Below are 24022 nucleotides of genomic sequence, written 5' to 3'. Positions count from 1 at the left end.
TTAGTTTTGTTCATAGCACACTATTGCTTTTATTGTCCATAGAGGGCATTCAGAATAAATAAATATATTAAAACTATATATGTATGGATAGGTCTGATGCTAGTGAACATTTTGAGATGTCGCAAGTAAAAAAATATTTAGAAATGACTTGGTTATCACACCCTCAAGAGGGCGCCAGACTTCATCCCCAATACTGCGAGAGGGGTAAAAATGTTAAAATTGCCATTATAAAAAAATGTTGAGTTCCAAAAAAAATTTGATGTTATAACTTATGAACATATTCAAGCCTCTAATTATCTGATATCAAATATTCCTACTTGGATGTGTTTTTATATATTACATACAACATCGTTAGTTTTGTTCATAGCACACTATTGCTTTTATTGTCCACAGACGGCATTCAGAATAAATAAATAAATAAAAACTATACACGTATGGATAGGTCTGATGCTAGTGAACATTTTGAGATGTTGCAAGTAAAAAAATATTTAGAAATGACTTAGTTATCACACCCTCAAGAGGGCGCCAGACTTCATCCCCAATACTGCGAGAGGGGTAAAAATTTTGAAATTGCCATAGTAAAAAAATTTTGAGTTCCCCCCAAAAAATGATGTTATAATTTATGAACATATTCAAGCCTCTAATGACCTGATATCAAATATTCCTACTTGGATTTGTTTTTATATATTACATACAACATTGTTAGTTTTGTTCATAGCACACTATTGCTTTTATTGTCCATAGAGGGCATCCAAAATAAATAAATAAATAAAAACTATATACGTATGGATAGGTCTGATGCTAGTGAACATTTTGAGATGTCGCAAGTAAAAAAATATTCAGAAATGACTTAGTTATCACACCCTCAAGAGGGCGCCAGACTTCATCCCCAATACTGCGAGAGGGGTAAAAATGTTAAAATTGCCAATATAAAAAAATGTTGAGTTCCAAAAAAAAATTGATGTTATAATTTATGAACATATTCAAGCCTCTAATTATCTGATATCAAATATTCCTACTTGGATGTGTTTTTATATATTACATACAACATTGTTAGTTTTGTTCATAGCACACTATTGCTTTTATTGTCCATAGAGGGCATCCAAAATAAATAAATAAATAAAAACTATATACGTATGGATAGGTCTGATGCTAATGAACATTTTGAGATGTCGCAAGTAAAAAAATATTTAGAAATGACTTAGTTATCACACCCTCAAGAGGGCGCCAGACTTCATCCCCAATACTGCGAGAGGGGTAAAAATTTTGAAATTGCCATTGTAAAAAAATTTTGAGTTCCCCCAAAAATTTGATGTTATAATTTATGAACATATTCAAGCCTCTAATGACATGATATCAAATATTCCTACTTGGATTTGTTTTTATATATTACATACAACATTGTTAGTTTTGTTCATAGCACACTATTGCTTTTATTGTCCATAGAGGGCATCCAAAATAAATAAATAAATAAAAACTATATACGTATGGATAGGTCTGATGCTAGTGAACATTTTGAGACGTCGCAAGTAAAAAAATATTCAGAAATGACTTTGTTATCACACCCTCAAGAGGGCGCCAGACTTCATCCCCAATACTGCGAGAGGTATAAAAAATATATACTGCACAAGGGTTAAACAGAACCCTGAGACTATCACAGAGCAGGTGCATTTATACGGAGACTTGATTACACACAGGTGGATTCTATTCATCATCATCAGTCATTTAGGACAACATTGGATCATTCAGAGATCCTCACTGATCTTCTGGAGTGAGTTTGCTGCACTGAAAGTAAAGGGGCCGAATAATATTGCACGCCCCACTTTTCAGTTTTTTATTTGTTAAAAAAGTTTGAATTATCCAATAAATGTTGTTCCACTTCACGATTGTGTCCCACTTGTTGTTGATTCTTGACAAAAAAAATTAAATTTCATATCTTTATGTTTGAAGCCTGAAATGTGGCGAAAGGTTGCAAGATTCAAGGGGGCCGAATACTTTTGCAAGGCACTGTAAGTATTTAGTCAATCACCAATTGTGCAAGTTCTCCTACTTGAAAAGATTAGAGAGGCCTGTAATTGTCAACATGGGTAAACCTCAACCACGAGAAACAGAATGTGGAATTATAAAACAGAAAATCACATTGTTTGATTTTTAAATAATTTATTTCCAAATTAGAGTGGAAAATGAGTATTTGGTCACCTACAAACAAGCAAGATTTCTGGCTGTCAAAGAGATCTAACTTCTTCTAACGAGGTCTAACGAGGCTCCACTTGTTATCTGTATTAATGGCACCTGTTTTAACTCATTATCGGTATAAAAGACACCTGTCCACAAGCTCAGTCAGTCACACTTCAAACTCGACTATGGCCAAGACCAAAGAGCTGTCGAAGGACACCAGAGACAAAATTGTTGACCTGCACCGGGCTGGGAAGACAATCTGCAATCGGTAAAATGCTTGGTGTAAAGAAATCACCTGTGGGAGCAATTATTAGAAAATGGAAGACATACAAGACCACTGATAATCTCTCTCGATCTAGGGCTCCATACAAGATCTCACCCCGTGACGTCAAAATGATAACAAGAACGGTGAGCAAAAATCCCAGAACCACACGGGGGGACCTAGTGAATGACCTACAGAGAGCTGGGATAGCAGTAACAAAGGCTACTATCAGTAACACAATGCACCACCAGGGACTCAAATCCTGCACTGCCAGACGTGTACCCCTGCTGAAGCTAGTACACGTCCAGACCCGTCTGCGGTTCGCTAGAGAGCATTTGGATGATCCAGAAGAGGACTGGGAGAATGTGTTATGGTCAGATGAAACCAAAATAGAACTTTTTGGTAGAAGCACAGGTTCTCGTGTTTGGAGAAGAAAGAATACTGAATTCCATCCGAAGAACACCATACCCACTGTGAAGCATGAGGGTGGAAACATCATGCTTTGGGGCTGTTTTTTTGCAAAGAGACCAGGACAACGGATCTGTGTAAAGGAAAGAATGAATGGGGCCATGTATCGAGAGATCTTGAGTGAAAATCTCCTTCCATTAGCAAGGGCATTGAAGATGAGACGTGACTGGGTCTTTCAGCATGACAATGATCCCAAACACACAGCCAGGGCAACAAAGGAGTGGCTTCGTAACAAGCATTTCAAGGTCTTGGAGTGGCCTAACCAGTCTCCAGATCTCAACCCAGAAAATCTGTGGAGGGAGTTGAAAGTCCGTGTTGCCCAACGACAGCCCCAAAACATCACTGCTCTAGAGGAGATCTGCATGGAGGAATGGGCCAAAATACCAACAACAGTGTGTGAAAAGCTTGTGGAGAGCTACAGAAAACATTTGGCCTCGGTTATTGCCAACAAAAGGTACATAATAAATTATTGAGATGAACTTTTGGTATTGACCAAATACTTATTTTCCACCATGATTTGCAGATAAATTCTTTAAAAATCAAACAATGTGATTTTCAGTTTTTTTTCCACATTCTGTCTCTCATGGTTGAGGTTTACCCATGTTGACAATTACAGGCCTCTCTAATATTTTCAAGTGGGAGAACTTGCATAATTAGTGGTTGACGAAATACTTATTTGCCCCACTGTAAAAGTGATTTGGGAAAAGAAATAATGAAAAAAAAAAAACTGAGATATCCAAGGACCGATCAACATCTGAGGCATACTAGACTACGCCCAAGACTCGAACCAAAGTACAGTACTTATGAACGTCTCTACAGACAGAATTTTCAGGTTAAAGCACGCCTCAACGTGTAAATATCGCTTCTTGTTATGAAATTTTAGGATACAAAAGGCAAAAATACAGTATGGGTGGTACTCGCAGCTCCCAGAGTTTGCTGAACGAAACATACTTATCGCTGCTTTGCCTTGGCTATTGCCTATCATTCCTGGCATCCATTGGATAAGAGGGACCTCTACTGTATGTGTATGTGTGTATCCCAGCATCCTCTTCACTCGCCCATGGTGTTCCAACAGCTTTACATGAGTATATTAACTTTTATTCTTTACTCTAAGCTTGTTTTTTTTTTTACATTATGCCCAAATCTGATTTTATGTCTATTGTGCAATAATCTAATTGTAACATTTATTTGTTGCATGTTTTGATGCATTTTGATGCATTATGAAAGATTAGGGCATTTACATGGAAAGTGCCTTTCTACTTACAGGATTTTCAAGTTACGAAACTAATAAATTAATTTCGTAAATCGAGGTACCACTGTACTGTCATTAAATTCTGACGTGTGATTTGATTTCACAGATTTTTTTTCATGTCAGTTCATGTTCATGTCAGTGTCCCCCTGAAGTGGACCCATTCTTGGATAGCCCCGTTTTTTAAATAAAGGGACATGCACTCTGAAGCCACCGCGTTGCATTACCGTAATGCACATAATCCAAACAATGATCCAAATGAAGAACGGCTAGCTTGACTTCGTTGTTCCCATGGAGGCTGGCCTAACCGCAGTAGTTTTGCAGGTGAGCAAGTTCACACAGTTTAATGCTATGCTAACTCTGATACAGGTCTGACTTTCTGTCGTAAAATTAGTGGTGTTTCCCTCATCCCCACAACATTGATGCATTTTTACATTACTTACAGTGGCTGCTGCTGGTCGAAGAAAACATTCTAATATCCCTCCTCTTCGAAGGGGGCGGAGAAGGCGGCATGTCGTCAGCATGTAATTCTGTCGAGGCTAATGTATGTGAGTGTGCTTGTGTATGTGTGTGTGTGGTGGGGAGGGGTGGGGGGGTTCGGTGTCAAGTCATCAGCCAATCAAACGTGCGTTTGAGGGAAAAAAATGGACCGGCACATTCAGCAAGTGAAAAGGGATAAATGTAATACTGAAAACAATGGAAATAATTCACTTAATAGAGGTAGGGTTCTTACAATCTTACAACATATGGGAAGACAATCTAAGTTGCCAATATAACTGAAGTTATTATATCATTCAAATAAGGTTGCTTAAAAGTTGGTGGGGACAAATTGAAAGTCGGTAGTGTTATGTCCCTACCGTCCTTATGCAAACCTACGCCTTTGATGCAGCATAATAAACAGTACAAAAGGTGTTATATACAGATGTTGCCTGTGTGAATGCTTCACAAGTAACAAATGTGTGCGCAGGCGTGAAGCTGTAATCTATCCCATCTCTCTGTCTCTCCCTCTTTCTCACCTTGCTGCACGTCTTCTTCTTGGGAGCAAATGTACTCTTCCTCTTGTGTGCGTGTGCGCTCTTCTTCGTGTGTGCAAGTATGTTCTTCATGTGTACATACACTCTTTCTCGTGTGTGGAAGTACTTACTACCTGCTCTATGCTTCTTGCGGCAAAATAAAAGAATGCATCACAAAACAAAAGTCAACACTAGTGAAAATATAAAACAACTGGAGACAAAATGGCGGACGAGACTCTGGCGTTGTAAAGTCAAATCATGTAAGTCGGCTACGTCGTAACCCGGGGACTACCTGTATTTGTATTAAAAATGCATTGCTGATAATTATTGTTTTTCCATGTGCTTTCTTGGGGGTGAGCCAATATATCAAAATGGTGATGTATTGTGATACTTTGTTTCCAAAAAGGTTATCGATATATTGTTTTAAAAAGGGGTCACTGTTTAAGAAAATTAAAAAAGGAACCTACAAGTTGATATAAAAAATTTCCACTAAAATAGTGTCTCTGTTTGTGTCTGCTTGTTTTTCTGTTTCATTAGATGTATTGTAGAAAATCGTAAAATAATTTCCTGACGCGGGTATCGGTATAAGTTGTATCGCCATTTTGTGAAAACATTGTTATCGTAAGCCTTGTATCGGAAATTGTATCGTATCGTTTGGAACCCAGACGTTTCCCAACCTTTGTGCTTTAACAACTCAAATATATACCTAATTAATTCCGTTTTGATTAAAATTATTTCAATTTAAAAAAAAAAAAACACTTTACACATACAAAAATATAATTAAATGGTGACTTAAAGGGAGGTTATCGAGCTGGCAAGCTCAACCAATTGGGTTTCCCTTTTTTTCAGGGAGTTGGCAACCCTATATGTCAGTGGTGTAGTCTTACATTTTTCTGTGGTGGACGTTCTCCAATAATTATCATTCAAATTGTTCTAGACAAGGTGCTCGTACACTGTGTGATGGGTCGCAGCCGTTCAGCGTCACTGGTCTTAGCCTACCTGATGATGGAAGAAGGCCTAACCGTGGTGGACGCCATCGAGCACGTACGACATCGTCGTTGCGTCCTGCCCAACCATGGTTTCCTCAAGCAGCTCAGAGCTCTGGACATTGCACTGCAAGAGGAGAAGCTGAGACAAAAACAACAAAAGATGCTAGATCAACAGTCATGATTGAGATTGAATTTGACGGAGGGTGAACACTTGATCGAATTCGTCATCGACATCAACAAATGAACATCGGAGGAGAAATGAAACATATTTAGGAGTTTTAAGAAGTGTTTTGTTAAATTGGAAAGATTAGAATAACGCAGCAGCTTGATGAACAACAATTGTCAAATTTGAAACACATAGTATTCCAAATATTGCATCTGAAATTATAGTAATATAAATCGTGTGTTTTCTAATGTTCCCTTGCTAAAAGATGTGTATTTTATTGTCTTCTTAAAGTAACAACATTGTTTTCCGATGTATATCCAAAAGTTTAAGCTACCGGAGCCAATATTTATAAACCTGATAGCTCCACGTGCGGTATCAAGAAGAAAACGATATTTTTTGCACTCTCGCCCACCAATGCTTGTTTTGTCAAACAGTGGTGAGGTATGTCACTTGAGCCCCTGTGTAAGGTGAAGCGGATTTACCTGTGTCATGGCTTTCAGATATGGGGAGATGTACCGGGAATTATTAGGGTTGGACACTTTCAGACTTGTCCCATGTTGGCGACTCGGTGGTTTCTGTGCTGGGATGGCGGGGGACGGGATTTTATAACACACACTACATCATTTTTGGTTGGCATTGACATCAAAATAAACCACACATTTCCAAAGAAGGACAATGGACTGTCTCTTCCTCAGATGTAAGAACCAGTAGCAATGTTTCCAGTTTAATTTTGCTATCTTTCCAGTTTGCCATGTTGATAACTGCAATGTTTGTTTACCGCTCTTGGTCTAACTGCGAAGAAAGAGGGAATGATGATCGGTCCGCCCTGATATTTACGTCATCAGCCTTCGCGCTGTGACCCGGGAATTAAATGAGTGCTTTCACACATGCCGCGTCCCAGGTAAGTCCTGGACATAATAAACAATTATCCAAGATACTTCCGCTTTACTTCCGCATTTCTGCAAGCAACTTCTGTTTTCAAGTTCATGTTTTTTACCCGTGACTTCAATAGCGCTGTAGTGGCATCACTCACTAAAAACCCTGAAAAAAACAATTTGGAAACACATCCTTCTGCCATCTCGACATGGGAAGAAAACATTAAATGGCCAATGGTGACCACAAGTAAAATATTATCGTATTTTAGTGACTCTCTGGCAGTGGATGGAAAAGCCATCAGGAACCTGAAAAGCTTCGAGGCATTTGTCCTCATACACGAATACAAGAATTTTGTCTTCATGAAGGTGGATGTAGAACCAAGTTAGTGCCTTCATACTCCTTACCACAAAGCATGGGTGCTGATAACAAAGGGGGGAGACGTGGAAACTGCAGGCTGTGCATGTATCGCTGGTCCCAGGCATTCGTCTAGTCATGCTGCTGCTGTGTTATACAAGCTATGTGCTCCAAAAATACGAAACTTAAAAATCTGGCACATGAAATGACTTGTTGCCTTTACTATTGTAATTACAATGACGATTGTAATTATGAAGTTTAATAATTTTTACTGCAACTACTGCTGCGGCTGCTACCCTGTTGCTAATCAGTACGTGTTGGATGGCACCGCATAAATGCAAGTGTTACAAGTTTTTTGTTCATTTGTTTACAGTTGGAATACGCTGTTAGGCAAGGAAAGATAAGTTGATATGCCTCGCAACAACACTTACTGTACGTTGATGGACATACAGTATATCGAGACTACGTGCGTTCTACCTGGGGGCTGCCGAGAGGCTAGGGCTGGAGACAGTGGCTCGCCTCGCAGCAGATCGTCAGCTCAATCCCGAGATCCAACTTCAAGCTTTTTGACTGCAGCAACTTTAAGATGCGCTTTTGGAGCTGGAATTACCGAGGACAGGGGGAGAAAGAACGTCTGGATGCCCCCGAGGGTCTCCGTGTCGGGTGAAAGTTTGGAGAAGCTCCCTTAAGCTCTGCTGTCTGATAACACATTCCTCGAATGCTCAACCTTCGTTAATATTTTTCTAACAATTTTATAAATTGTGATTTATTGACCTGTTTTGCACATGCAACAATCGTTTTAAATAAAACAAGAAATGGAATACCTTGTAGTATTTCCTTGTAACAAAACCCATGTCAGCCCTTCTGCATTAGGCAAACGTAATATAATGTGTAATTTCACCTCATTTTGGTCACTCAAATGGCTGGCGAATCAATCTATACCTCACTTCAATACAGGCTGACAGGTTGTTATAATTTTGTCCACGAATAATCAACAAAGTAGAAAAATCATGGAATCTCATCTACGTCTCATCTACGTCGTGCTGAATCCATTGTTGGACATTCCGTGGGTTCCTCTGGCTTGATTTTGCAGTTCTAACAATGTCAACACACTGCTAACTTCAACCGCAACTCATGAGTTTTTTTTCCTAAACTGAAAATTCGAAGCAGAAATTTTCCAACATGGCGCCGCCCATATTTCGCTCAGAAAACGGGTCTATACTAGGACGGGACACGGTTAATGTCCGTGTCATCTCTGTCAGTCGACCCAGGAAATTGCTTTCAGACATAAGGGCTACCCATCTAAATCCCAGGATATAACTGGAGTTCAGCATCTGAATGGGGCTTTGTTGAAGATGTATTCTTGTGGATATGTGTTCATACTCCAGAGGTGTCGGATAGATATCCAATTCTTATCCACATGCGAATCAGCCCAGGTCGCATATGAAAAATAAACCGGAAATGGAGTGTTAAAACTACAACAACAACAACAAAAAAAAAAAAAAAAAAAAAAAAAATCGTGTCGCATATGGGCGAAGAAATCGGAACTGATCTGCAGTATGGACGCAGCCATGGACAGATCATAAATACGTAGACTCGGGTAAAGAGACAATTAGAAACAGGTAGGTGACACAAGATGCAGCTGATTTGTAGACAGGTGAGGCGTAGGCAACAACAGGTGAAACGAGAGCAACAAACAGAACTAAGCCTTTCAAGCAGGATTGAACGGGCCCTTGCAGCTTGGCGTAACTCAGATGTCACGCAACTCAAGGTGGTTGCAGATCGTCCCCCTCTCATCATCTCATGAGAAACTGACGTGCTTGAAATTCACCTTTTTTTGTGTGGAACCTCTTTTGTGTTGTGGGCGCGGCTGACAGATGTTTTTTGTGGAGCTACGCCCTTATTCTAAACTAAAATGAATCTTCTAATTGGGCCAATTGGACATAATTTCTTGGCTCTATAAGCAGCCGAAGTCCCTGAAGAAATCTACTTCCATTTAATGGTGAACAAAGGGTTGTTATGACAACAGACAGAGCCATGGGGACATGGGCCTTAAAATGTAGTATCACAAATGGTCTTGTAACTACACTGACCAACCTGAAAGGAACTGGAAATGTACAGTGGTACCGCTACATACGAAGTTAATTTGTTCCAGGACCTTGTTTGTAAGTGGAAACTTTATAATTCCATTAATTCGTTCCACAGCCCAAAAACCTACACTAAATCCTTAATAAATACTGCTGGTACTATTACAAATGGCAATTACACATAGCAAAACACATTAATTATAAATAGGAATCGGAATAATAATAATTCTTGTAATAATGTAACAAATCAGGTTTAATGTGGCGGACTTTTTTTTCTGTACCTGAACGCACCGCGTGACTGACGTGACAAGAGAGAGGAGCGGTGCGGTTGAGTTTACTTTGGCTTTCAATGTTTTCCTGAGTACACAGTCAATTGCGGTGGACAGCAGGCGTTTTGTGTTGGATATGTTCTGAAATAAATGATAAAAACCTGACAAAGCTGGCGATTTCTTATTTCTTTGGTGAGCAGGGTCCCCCCAGGATTGATAAATTTAAATTCAAGACTTTTAAGACCTCTTTTAATGCCATTTCAACTGAAAATTAACTTTTCTCGCACCCATTATTTAGATAATATTGAATCATATTAAAAAACTAAAGCACTGAACATCAAATTTAACCTCAATTACTAAGTGTGTTTGACAAAAGAATGCACATTTACTGAAGATACAATTAAAGCACATTTAAATATAAGGTCTTTCAGATTCCCCCCCCCCAGGATAAAATGGATTTTACACTATTTTTGTAAAGCAACTTCAGAAATTACATTTGCAATACAACAGGTTTCCCTTTTAAGAGGACCTAGTCAAGGTGGTAGGTTGGTGATTGTCAAGTTGGTCATCTTAACTGTAAAGTGCTTGGGAAAATCTTGCAATTGGCAGTGAAAGTTGAAAAAACAGCCACTAAATGGCAGTAGTTTACCATTAATTACCACAAAATAAAAAAGCTACACATGACCATTTCCCTTGGTAATTGTTTTTTTCTAATCACATTACAAGAAGTATACAAAACACATGTTAATCCTTTGTTAGCTATTGAAGACATTTCTTTTAATCAGATAGAGAAAATCCATACTCTTATTCAATCAAGAAAAACATTTAAATATACCAGGAGGTGTTTTACTATCACCTACATTATAATTCGCCTATCACCATGCCACGTTATTCAGATCAACGTTACCCCGCACTCGTTCCAATAATAGTGTCAACCGTGTTGTGTATCTGAGGGTGATGGTGGATCTACGACTCCGGTTTATCCATGCTAAGGCTAGTGCACCTGCCAATACCCTATTGAACATGGCTAACTCGAGTTAAAACTACGAAATTCACATTCATTCGAAAGGCAAACCGTGCAGAAATACATTATTGCATCTAACACATTTTAATTGGAGAAATTGGCAACTTACTTTGAAATGTTAAGCTGGTCCACTGCCTTCGCATGACCCATAAACTGCAACCCAAAGTATCTGGATGCGACTTGGTCGCCGATCCAATACCTCACATGCTGGTCCAACTGTTTGGACTTGGTTGTCTTGTTGAGGCTTTCGTCGAACATAACAATGAAGGCATCTGAGCAGTTCCTTACATTAGCACACAGTACTGTGCGATTGCCTGCTGTTGTGACGTTGATGCTAATGATGCTAACAGCGCGCACGCACGAGGTGCATTATAATTTGTAGTGCAGTGCATCGTAAAAATTCTACCCGTCATCTTCGTTATGGATTAAAAAAAAAAACAAAAAAACTTCGTCACGGATATAATTTAGGTTAAAACCACGGTGAAAAAATTCCAGACTCACGACAGCTAATTTAATACTTTTAATACCTTTAATATTGGAAAACTAAATTCAATGCTTTTTTAATACTTTTAAGAACCCGCGGGTACCCTGGTGATGTAAACACAATAATAATTGTCAACTTAACTTATAAAGACTGGCAAACAGTGGTCGGAGGAGGACCGTGGAGATGTATTGATGAGCCAGTTCACGGATGCGCACCCCACGCTCATATTTCTCTATAATTTGTATCTTCATTTAGAAGCGTCACCTTTTTCATTGTTTCACCACCTGTATAAACCTTTTTGAAACCTGTGTTGATTTCTCTCACAAGAAAGTAAAAAAAAAAAAAAAAGGCAGACTTTGGCACCCTGTCCAGGTCAGGACGGTGAACGAAAACTCACTAATTTACTAACTTTAGATCTCATGTCTCACAAACGGTCTTGCCATTTTTGAAGATCTAACTAACTCCCTAGACGCCAATGTCTTAGATATGGCCCCTGTAAATCCACATAAATTTCCCATTCAAACCAAAATACCTGATTTCCTCTTGGATTTGGGATATGGCTCCATGAGACTTGGTGGAGTTTTGAACAAAGTATTGACTCCCCAATTTTCATTGCTCTTTGTTGGGGAAAAAATAATATTAACAGTAGTATTAATAGTTATAGTAATTAATTAATAAATAAAAATAATAGCATTGGTAATATCAAGGTTTTTGTAACTACACTTACCAACCTCAAAGAACTGGATTTGTATATGTAAAATGAATGACTTTCTGTTGCCACTAGTTGGCCTGTAGGGTTGACGCAAATGACCCCTACAGGACCCTCAGGGTACGACTCTCAACAAGCACGGGAAGTTTGGCGCAGATATGTTGTATATTTGGAAAGTTATAACTGTTCAGAATTTGTGTTGTGACAAAATGGCGAAAGTCATTTTCACTTCACTGTTTGGAACCCTCTGCTTCATTCAACGGCACCTGTGCACATGTCTTAAGGCTCTCCTGATGCAGGTTTGAGGTCAAATGATTTTTTCCTTTGGAGGAGGAGCTTGTTTAGTTTGCTGTTCCCAGCAGGGGGAGCCAGGCCTAATGGGTAATATATTAATGCAGTGTAGCCCCCCAAAAAGGCCGACTTAAGTGCCCCGACCATTTTCATAACTTTAGATCTCATATGTCTCATGAACAGTCTCACCAATTTTGAGGAGGATCCAACTAACTCCCTCAGTGCCAATGTCTCAGATATGCACTCTGTAACTCGATATAAATTTCACATTCAATCCAAAATACCCGATTTTCCATCTTTTTGAAAAATTCAAGGGAGCGACGTTGAGCCATTTTGTTACTTTTTTCCAAAGGTCGCAAAATTATCACCACTTGGTGATTTGGCCTTAATAATAAAAATCATCCTTTGTAGTACAATAGGTCTCTTGCAAACACAAACCGTGACAGAAAAGTAATCAACACTTGTTGCATCAGGTGGTTTTATTTGTCCACATTAGACAAAAGTCTGGACAAAAGCAGACCAAAGAGTCATTCGAGGCCATATCGAGGAATAATATTGAATGGGTCAGTAAATCCATGATTTAAAAACACAACAGTTATAAAAGGAAAACACCATTGTGCATCATCAAACAAATGGTCAGAACTGTATTCAAGTTTTGATTAATCCAAATCAAACGAGGTATAAACGGAATCTTGCATTTTATCACAATGTAATACACAGTTTTTAACAAATCTTGCTGTTCTTAGTAAAGGGGATGAAAAAGAGCATGAAAACTCTTTCAATAATCATTTAATTGTTGGTCTTTTTCACTGTACAAATATTTTTTGTTATTGATGACAAAAGCAGCTTCAAGTCTTGAACCTTTGTAACAAAGAATAAAAGGCACTCATGCACAATTTGAACAAAGCGCTTTTCTTGTGGGTAGTGGCATTGACACTTTGTAATTCATGCATTTCATATGAAAAAAATGGTTTAAAAAAATGAGTCACGAGTTGTTGTTGTTTTTTTTTTTTTAAAGTAGTGTTTCCTGCAATCACAACCAGTGCAACCGACATAGTCTTGCTTTTGAGAGGTGACACAAAGCTGACAATTAAAAGTCAATCAGAAGCCAGGATTGAAAAAAAGATCTGATTGGGAGAAAGACTTGGGATAAAAATATTCATGGTGACATTTTGTCCAATGGACATTCTGGGTGAAAAGCAACAACAATAAAAATACGTCAAACAAAATCTGGCTTTTCGGGGAAAGTGCAACCCGACCTTCTAATGACGACATTGGCAGCGTAGTGAGCTGCCTTCACACATTGGTCCAAAGGTTTTTCTCGGACAAGCCCAGACAAGAAACCTGCAAGGGGGGGGGGGACAAAATCTTTTAAAACTGAAGGACCTATAGAAGCAAACATGATAAGCACGTACCTCCAACAAATGCGTCACCAGCGCCATTTGTGTCCACTAGGTCTTTGGGATCAATCGCCATCACTGGAAAGGTCTCAATTTTGTCACCTACACACAAAGGAAAATAATTACACCTCGAACACAAAGGGCTAGTATTTGAGGAGCACAGAAAAAGAAATGGAAATCTTACCGAGAGCCATCACAGTTTCATCCTTCCCCTGAGTCAAGACAACAATCCGTTTTCTTTTGGTGTTGACTTTGGGCAGAGCTTGCGCTTTCTTGGCAATCTCCTTAATGTCTTTGGTCTGTAGAGACATGACCGCATGTTTTACGCGAAATGCAGAAAAGTACAGCGGAGATTAGAGGGAGAAGTTTGAATCACCTCAAATTCTTGCTCTTTAGCGAATACAGCTGCCTCCTGCAGGACGAAAACAGTGTAGTGAATTATGATGGATCAACTTGTAGCAAGGCTTGGCAAAATATGTTATATGTTATTAAAATATCAAAATGATAATAAATATAAAACGTATTTTCCGGACTATAAGTTGCACTTTTTTTGGACCTGCGACCTATATGTTGATACTTAAAGCAGTAATGTGAAGTAATTTCATAACATGCCAAATAAGGTCAAAATTAAAGTAATTAAACATTGTCCAACAAATAAAGCATGAAAAAATAATCGATATGTTGTATATTTGACAAAATTAGAGCTGTCCCGACTAGTCGACAAAAAAAATAAATGCGTGGAAAGTTCAGAATGTAGGACGCTTGGTATGCAAGCGGGGAAAGCGGCCCAAAGCCAAAAAAGCGCACCAGAGTCCAAAACATTGACTTATTTTTAAAGAAACAAAGGAGGGTACACTGTTGTGTCCTGTCTCTTCAATGCCAAGCTTGGCTGCACGTCGGCCGTGAATGATAACGACAGGAGATTGTAAGACCGTCTAACTAACTAATGACATGTTTTATTGAAGTTGCTAAGCCTTTCGCGATATGCAATGAGCATGGTAAATAAAAATGAGGGCGGTCATTTTCACGGCCGCGTTTTATCGCTGCTTGCGCGTGCATGCGTACTATTGTGCGTGCGTGCTGATGGCATATGAGACTCCAGTTCTTTTCTCTCATCAACACGCTGTAGAATTAAAGTTCAGACATACAAAATAAGAAAACACATCGACATTAAACACTATATACGTTAGCATTGCTACATTGAGGTGAATGGGGAAAAAAGACTACCTACTTTAGCCGGCTTTAAAACAGGCAGCCTTCTCCAAAACTTGCAGTTAAAAGGTGACACTTCAAACATGAAAAATCGCTGGTTAACAGCATTTGCAAAAGGAAAAAAAATCTATTACTGAAAACACATGCAATCACAAAAAGTGTTTTTTTTGCGGAGTGTAAAGCGGTATAGCGAACGTACTTCCGGTGAACATTTCAAAATAAAGCATGTAATGTTCGTCATATAAATAACGATTTCGGAGTTAATCACACATACCTCAGATTCTACACTAAGAATACCTTTAAAATGACACCCTTTATGAAAATTCTGATTGGCAATGAATAATTACTGTAATACTATTATATATAGTACTACAGTATACTATAATATTAATGCTAGGTATTTTTTTAAGAATTGTTTTGAATCATTTTGGAAAGGTGAAGTCAGTGTTCTGAATCTGTTTACATTCCATTCTTTTGCACAAGTTAATTCTATCAGCATTTGAACTCATTGTTTATTTGTGATTTATTATTGTTATTTATCTGTTTATTTGTACTTTAATCAGAATTTAAGTGTTCCAAAATGTTTTTGTGAATTGACAAGCATCAACAAAATTTCATGCTAAATTAGTAAAAAAAAAATTTTTTTTAATTATAAGATTAGTCGACTAATCGTAAAAATAGTTGGCTGACTAATCGGGAGAAAATTAGTCGTTTGGGACAGCCGTAGACAAAATAATCGTGCTTCCGAAGCTCGAGCCTGAAAGGGGACGAACCCGGAAGTGATACGTCACACCGGGAACTGCGATGGCAGCTCCATACATACGGCCGCCACACAAAGCCCTTCAAACAATGATTCAAACAGCGATATAAGCGATAGATCGAGCGCAAGGGAGGAGATCCAAGTTTTTGAAGAGTTAGAGGAAGAAGAGGAGGTTGGAATTTTATGTTGGACCTAACATGTATTAGCCAGACGCTAATCAGGATGCAAACAATGTGCCTAGACTACCTGACATGGAATGGATACAAGACCCATCGAGATTACAAGATTGGTAAGATATAGGCTGTTATTATTTTCATGATTGGAAGATGCAGGCATTTACACATAATTTTATGTTTTTGTCTATCAGGTGACATTGTTAAAAAAAAAAAAAATTAGACTTCATGTTCATTTTGGCAAATCCGGCAGCTCTCGTGCATATAAAATAATAATATAAAAACGTTTGGGGGAAAGAAGGAGATGAGTCGTTGATGGCTTTCTCCACTTTATTGTGGCAACAATAAGAAAACAAAATAATAGCGGACTGCCGCCACATTCGACTGCAAAGTTTTGCTTCTCTTTCATCTCACCCCCTCGCTCCTACTACTCCAGCGTCTCTTAAACGGATCGTGCATAGTGTCTTGTTATGAGCTTTTTGTTTACAAATGTATTGAACACACGACGTGCTGACAACTTTCTTTGTTAACACATGGAGCTAGCAGTAAGAAAACAGCTCGGCACAGCTCTCAGCATGAAGTGGCGTCTAATGGCGTGAGGAAATGTAGTTTTTTCACACAAGCGAACTGATTACAAAGCACCACTTCAGTGTTGTCCCGAGACTACAATTCCCATGATTCACTGCGTGACTTGAGCCGCTCGCTGATTCGCTGCGAGATTGACTCAATGCCAACACGCTAAGCTGTCAAGTTGTCACCTGTCAGCGGCTCTCACGAAACACAAACTAGAAGGCTATCAAGCGATCACTGTGAAAGAAACGCCGAACCGTACAAATGACAGCGGATTAACCCTTTCGGACAAGATCGTAGATGACGCACAATTTAAACACGCTTAACCTAGCGAACGCAACAACAACTATGATCGGGGATTGCCACGAGTTAATTTTCGGCTAACGTCGCTAGCTTATACTGTTCATTCCACAACAGTTGGCAGCTCTGCTTTGACAAAGTCATCAGTCATCGATCCAAAAATCACACTTACTTTTTGGCAAATCCTTGATCATAAGCAGACCAGTTAAGGAAGCAGGCATCTTCGAAGTGTTTGCAGCAGAGAACACTACTCGATGATGGCGTGAAATTCATTCGCTTCGTGCGAACGAAAGATGTCCATTTACGTGCCCTGCTATCCTTTGGCCACTCATACAACTTTTCGTTTGAGTGAGAACAAAACATCGCCACACACCGCCGTGGCATCTTACAGAGAAGCAATGTAACAAACAATACTGTTCTATGGCGGACTTCCCTCGCACTTTCCGGTGTGACGTAATTTCCGAAGATTTCCGAAGATTGTCGAAGAAAAGCATTTTCGTTGTCAAGAGCGTTGCTATGGGTTAAACAAAGAATCTGGAAGGGTTGCGTTAAAAAAATAATGAAAATATGCTTATAATTGTTCAGCCATTGATATTATTCAAAAACATGGTTGGCCAACCTTACTTCACATTACTGCTTTAAGGCGGTTTCATATTAGACCGGGAGTCGGCAGCCCGTGTTTTAGGAGCCGTATGCGCTTTAGCACTGCCGTAGTGGGTCTCTGGAGCATTTAAAAAATGTTTGAAAATAGAAAAATATGGGGAGGGAAATATATTTTTTGTTTTGATATGGCTTCTGTAGGAGGACAAATATGACACAAACATTGTTAACATTCTCCAATGCTGTAAAAATGTGTAGAATAAATATTAAATTTCAACATTTCTGTCAACAAAGATTTGTGTCATAGCCTGCGACACGTTTCTATCAGCAGGATGCCAGGCATGTGGCTATTGTAAACAAAACGGTGCTGTGTGATGGGCCATGGATCAGAAAGGGAAAAAGAGAATAATAACTAAGGAGAACAGACCGTTCAACATTTCTTGGACCGAATCATTTGCAAGAGTTAAGAATCTGCATTGTACATGGTGATGATGCTGGAACTTTTGCTTGGTGCCGTTCCAGTGAGACTTAAAAAGATGACTGCCTGATGAAATTGCCCTCAGTCCTTGATGATATGGGGCTGCATGTCAGGCAAAGGCACTGGAGAGATGGCTGTGGTTAAATCTTCAATAATTGCACAAGTTTACATTGAAATTTTAGACCGCTTTATTATCCCTTCAATTGAAAATATGTCATTTTCCAAGATGACAATGCATCATGCCACAGAGCTAAAAGTGTTAAAGCATTCCTTGGAGAAAGACTCATCCAGTCAATGTCATGGCCTGCAAATAGCCCAGATCTCAACCCTATTGAAAACCTGTGGTGGAAATTGGAAAAAAATGGTCCACAGCAAGACTCCGACCTGCAAGGATTATCTGGCAACTGCAATCCAAGAGTTGCACCACATTGATCAAGTCAATGAAATCAAGTCCATGCCTCAGAGACTGCAAGCTGTCATAAAAGCCAGAAGTGGTGCTACTAAATACTAGAGATGTGTTTTGATTGTTATTTCTTTGTTTTTCTCATGATTCCATATATTTTACCTCAGAATGGAGTGATTCTATATTTATTTTCTTACACTTGCTCTATAAAAGCAACATTTACTGACCGCCACAATGTTTCTTATTCATTTCTTTAAGCGTTTCTGAATGCTCGAGAGTTGCACTTTTGAAATAATTCATTATTTTTTTCAAGCTTTTTATTAGAGTTTGTTCTACATAATAAAATGTCTGAGTGAGTGCTCATCCGAGACTGGCGATTCCATACTTTTTGCTTGGGGTTGTAGGTATAGTATAAGTTGCACCAGCCAAAATACACAATTAAGACCGGGCAAAAAAAAAAAAATAAAAAAATAATCGCACTGGAGTAAGCCTGAAAAACATATCTTTTGAAAAAAGTCATTGCGATGTGCGGATGCGCAATACTTGCATCGCAAGGCCGTTCGATATTTATTTATATATTTTTTAACTCGCAAACTTGTTTTTCTGCTTCATGCTTGTACAGCGCCTCTGACCCTCCCTTCAAATAAGCATATGGGGCGATTTTATTTTTCAAATTATTATTTTTTTAAAATTGAAAATATATTTTTTTTGATTAAAGCAACTTTTTGGGGGATTGAATGATTTAGACACAAATGTCCGACCCAAAATATGGCCGAAACACAAAAAGGATTGCTTCAATCAAGGAAAAATTAAGTGTTCAAATGCAAATTTTTGAGTCTCAAATATTTTTTTGCATTCAAAATCTTTTTTTCTACATTTGAAATTTTTCCTTTTTTTGATTGATTTTTTTTTTTTTTTTTTTTTTTTTAATAGTTTTTTTGTTTGAAGCTACTTATTTTGAATATTACATTCAAATGTCCCGGCCAAAATATGGCCCAAACGTAAAACAACATTACTTCAATCAAAAACGTTGCTTCATTCAAAACAAAACAAAACAAAACAAACAAAAACAAACAAACAAACAAACAAACAAAAAAAAACTTTACAAAAAACAAAAAAATTCTAAGAAAATTAGTTTTCAAATGCATTTTTTTGAGTTTCATATTTATTTTTTCATTCAAACATTTTTTTAAATTGAACTGGCTTTTTTAAATTGAAAATATATATTTTGATTGAATAATAAAGACACAAATCTACCTCCATACAACCACAGAGTACCGTAATTTTTTAACTATAAGCCGCTACTTTTGTCCTTCATTTTGAATCCTGCAGCTCCAGTCCAGTCCACTGCGTGAGTCCAGTGCGGCTTGTTCGTTGATTTATTCATTTGGCTTTCACTGCTCCCTTGGGGGAGACAGTCAACCTCTGCTGCCACCTGCTGTCAACACTGTTTTTGTCCAACATGCCTCCCAGCATGAATTGCAGCACTACAGATGTAAATAACAATCAAAATTCATGTTCTGTGCTAATTATTTCTTCGGTTACTGTTCCAGTTGTTTCATTAATTTCTAGTAATGGTATTTGGTAACACCTTATTTGACAGCGGCATCATACAGTGTCACTAGGTCACTGTCATTAGGTCACCAACTCCATTTATGTCCAGCTTGGATCTTTTACAGCCAATCAAAAGAGAGATAATTTGCCGGATAACAATAAATGACATCTTTTATAAGCATTCATTAATGCTCATGACAGTGTCATAATCATGATTGTCTGATGACAGCCTTATGGCACCACTGTCAAATAAAGCGTTACCAAATACCATAACCAGCAATTAATGAAACTGGAACAGTAACCGAAGAAATAATTAGCACAGAACATGAACTTTGATTGTTATTTACATCTGTAGTGCTGCAATGCATGCTAGGAGGCATGTTGGACAAAACAGTGTTGACAGCAGGTGGCAGCAGAGGTTGACTGTCTCCCCCAAGGGAGCCGTGATTGCCAAATGAAGCTTCTTGAAGCAATGAAGCTTTGCTGCCAATTGGTTCAAAGCTTCATTGTGGTTCATTCGGTCTTATGACAGTCGTATGATGCCGCTGTCAAATTAAGTGTTACCGGTTAATATCTTTTGGTGTAAATATCCCATAAGACAGTGCCAACGGCTGTGGCTTTTAGTCCAGTGCGGTTTATCTATGAACAAATACCGCATTCAAGCCAAATTTGGCGGGTGGCGACTTATAGTCAGTTGCGCCTTATAGTGATAAAATTAACGGTAATCATTTTTTTTAGTGGGAAGATGTGACTTAACTGTGAGACAAATAGGCCTGTCGCGATAACAAATTTTAGTGTGCGATAATTTATCTCATAAATTATTGCGATATGCGATATTATTGCGCCGCCCCAATTTTTTAAAAAACAATTTACAAATTGAGAATACAGTATATATTAATAGATGAAGTACACCCATTTAAACGCGATAAATGTTTACTCTTAAATTCAAAAATAGTTTTTAAGATCACAAAACGATAGCCCATCCCTCTTAAGCAAAAGACAACAATATTAACACTGCAGAGAAACGCAGAATAAATAAAATGTGTTTTTCAAGAAAAAAAATAAAATTGCACTTAATAACTTATGCATTTAGGCAAATGAAAACTTTTCCCCTCATTGCTTCTCCTATGGTGTTCCACAGGGATGCAACGATACAGTTAAGTCACGGTTCAGTATGATTTTTAGATATGGGGAACATGATTTTCGATTCGATTCAATACATGTAATGCTCTGGAAAAAAAAAAAAAAGTATTTTTTGTTTCGTTTTTTTTTTTTTTTTTAAGCTGACGAGCAAAAACTAAATTGCTATCATATAAACATACATTTTAGTGCATAATATTCATGTGCTTACTCCTTACTGATCTGAAGAAATTTTGTATAAAAGGGCTAAGAACTATCTTTACTGTTTGTAAAGTGAGGGGGGTGGGGGACACTGTTGATTGCTACAGCTCTCTTAGCAGCTAGGTTTACTACATGAGCAAAATGTGCTATTTGTGGTCCGAATCCATCTGTGTCACGTACTGAATTAACAATATTTGCAGCATTATCTATAGTCACTGGTATGAATTGATTTGGCCTGCCTAACTTCCATTCAGTCATGGTGGTTTATAATTAATCGATGTAGTATATGGACTACGTGTCCCATCATCACTCTGGGCTCACGTAGCCAATGGCATGGAACGTAGCACATCTAGTTTGTTATTTCATGATATCTAGTGTGTGCGCGCATTAAAAAAGTTAGCAAACGCCAAAGAAGTCACATCTGCTCATTACTGCACAACACCAGCATATGACAATCGACTTTCATAAACAGGACGAGTTTGAAGCACAGCGCTCTTAATTTGTCACTCATTGTTCATCATGTCCATTTAGCTGTGCAGTTGGGCAGATGCGTCTTGAGCAAAAATAGAATATCGCCTGAACCACTGGGTGGGCTCCGGCACTCCGGAGATGGTCCGCAGTCAATCCGTGGCACTGACGCGGCTGGTATACGTTGAACAATAGGATATGATGGGAAAGGATTGGCTCCGGCGCTATTTTTTGCCGGACCTGGAACGAAGATGCATTTCGCGTCATTGGTAACAAGGAATCTGAACTTTTAACAGCACATCTGACCCACGCGTGCACGCGCGGCGATAAATCGCAGCAGAAAAATTACCGCCTTCATTTTTATTTATCGTGCGATAAATGGAATTATTGCATATTGCGACAGGCTTAGAGACAAAGCATATTGTCGCCAAAGAAAACACAGAAGGCACGTGTCGAAAGCAGGCATCAATTGGTATTGAAACAGTTTACTTGAATGCAAATAAATTTTCCCTCTCAATATTATTCAAGTGCTTAGCAATGGTGGTTCACAATTTCCCTTGACAATTCAACAATTAGTCTGGAAGTCATGAAAGCACCAAAGTGAAGTCCCTGCTGTCGCGCAAAAAACACAGGCGCTGAAGTGGTAGCAATTTTCCAAAGGAGACCTTGGCTGGCTTAAGAGCAAAATGGAGCAATTTTGTAGACTGATGAAGGCAAGATTGCTCTTTTTGGAACTAGGAGGGGCTGCAGACAGAATGTCAGAAGAAACAAATGGAAACCACATCTCAATTTGATAATTTGTTCGATGTTCTGTAAATATAAGGTTAGTGATTATTCAGTTTACAGGGATTTAGGATTTTTTAAGACCCCGCGGATACCATGTCAGAGGATCGGAATCAGGTGAAAAAGATCAGATTTCTAATTTTAAAAAATATATATACATATACACACACATATACAGGTAGTCCCTGGGATACGACGTACCCTACTTACATGATTTCGACTTTAGAACGCCGGAGTCTCGTCCGCTAAGTTGTCTCCAGTAATTTTGTGTGTCTGTGTGTTTTTTTAATAATGTTGACTTTTGCATTCATTTTTTTTTTCCCCCAGGAAGCATAGAGCTGGTAGTACTTCGACACGCGAGTAAGAGCGCATTTGCACACACGAAGAACTCGCGCAACCGAATGTTTGGACGCTAACTGATAAATGCTAATCGTTTGTGTGGATTGTTATTGCTGCATCAGCAGCTAGTCACAAACACAATTTTGAATTGCTGTTATTGAAGATGAAACTAATTGAATTTTAGTTTCATTCTGTAAGTGTTGATGTCATAAGCATCTGAATAAAATAAGCCAACCACACGGACGTCCGCCATCGTCCTTTTGGAGCATAGCTTGCCGTCTAGCTCGGACTTAGCTCCAACGTCTTGGCGTGGACAGTACAATTACATTTAGCACATGTTTTTGGATAGTTATTTTGAGATTTAGAGGTACTTAAAGGGTTAATTCCGTTTTACGCGGAAATTCGGGTTACGTCGCCAGCTCAGGAACGGAACTCATTTGAAACCCGGAGACTACCTATATATGTTTTTTTCAAGGGCTAAAAAGTAACAAAATAATCCGGAAATACAATAACATTGCCACATGAAACAAAAATATTCTAAAAATAGTCTTATACTCCGCAACACTCACAGAAAGAACGGAAAACTGACCGTAACATGTTTGGACCTTTTGTTAAAATACATTTTAAACAATTTTAAATTTTGTTTCCCCCCGGTATTGGATCGGGACTCTGTATCAGCATAATCTCAAAATCACATGACTCTGACTACGATGTTCATCTAACACACTTGTTTTAACAAAGAATATGGCTACTCTATTTAAAATTGTGTGCAAGTAGAAAAAACATAGTAAGTACAGTGCCTTGCAAAAGTATTTGGCCCCCTTGAACCTTGCAACCTTTCGCCACATTTCAGGCTTCAAACATAAAGATATAAAATTTTAATTTTTTGTCAAGAATCAAAAACAAGTGGGACACAATCGTGAAGTGGAACAAAATTTATTGAATAATTTAAACTTTTTTAACAAATAAAAAACTGAAAAGTGGGGCGTGCAATATTGCGTTAATACTTTGTAGCGCCACCTTTTGCTCCAATTACAGCTGCAAGTCGCTTGGGGTATGTTTCTATCAGTTTTGCACATCGAGAGACTGACATTCTTGCCCATTCTTCCTTGCAAAACAGCTCGAGCTCAGTGAGGTTGGATGGAGAGTGTTTGTGAACAGCAGTCTTCAGCTCTTTCCACAGATTCTCGATTGGATTCAGGTCTGGACTTTGACTTGGCCA

The 24022-nt window shown here is 38.5% G+C and overlaps 2 protein-coding genes across 4 annotated transcripts in view; one reads left to right on the top strand and one right to left on the bottom strand.

The window, feature by feature from the left end:
- The window catches only part of LOC130922881 (dual specificity phosphatase 29-like), a 112515-nt gene extending 105244 nt beyond the window's left edge, over positions 1–7271 (top strand). For both annotated transcript variants that reach the window (XM_057848115.1, XM_057848114.1), the window contains one exon: positions 6108–7271. In XM_057848115.1, coding sequence (XP_057704098.1) covers positions 6108–6340 — 233 coding nt within the window. In that variant the 3' untranslated portion in view covers positions 6341–7271. The remainder of the gene's footprint in view (positions 1–6107) is intronic.
- Positions 7272–12880: 5609 nt separating this feature from the next.
- The window catches only part of LOC130922557 (adenosine kinase-like), a 51010-nt gene continuing 39868 nt past the window's right edge, over positions 12881–24022 (bottom strand). For both annotated transcript variants that reach the window (XM_057847385.1, XM_057847386.1), the window contains 4 exons: positions 14196–14231; positions 14004–14118; positions 13835–13921; positions 12881–13763 (listed from right to left, as the gene is read on the bottom strand). In XM_057847385.1, coding sequence (XP_057703368.1) covers positions 13639–13763; positions 13835–13921; positions 14004–14118; positions 14196–14231 — 363 coding nt within the window. In that variant the 3' untranslated portion in view covers positions 12881–13638. The remainder of the gene's footprint in view (positions 13764–13834; positions 13922–14003; positions 14119–14195; positions 14232–24022) is intronic.

Source organism: Corythoichthys intestinalis, chromosome 10 (genome assembly GCF_030265065.1).
Source record: "Corythoichthys intestinalis isolate RoL2023-P3 chromosome 10, ASM3026506v1, whole genome shotgun sequence".
Lineage (NCBI taxonomy): Eukaryota > Metazoa > Chordata > Actinopteri > Syngnathiformes > Syngnathidae > Corythoichthys > Corythoichthys intestinalis.
The sequence above is the reverse complement of the archived record's forward strand: the minus strand, read 5'-3'. Positions and strand labels throughout refer to the sequence as shown.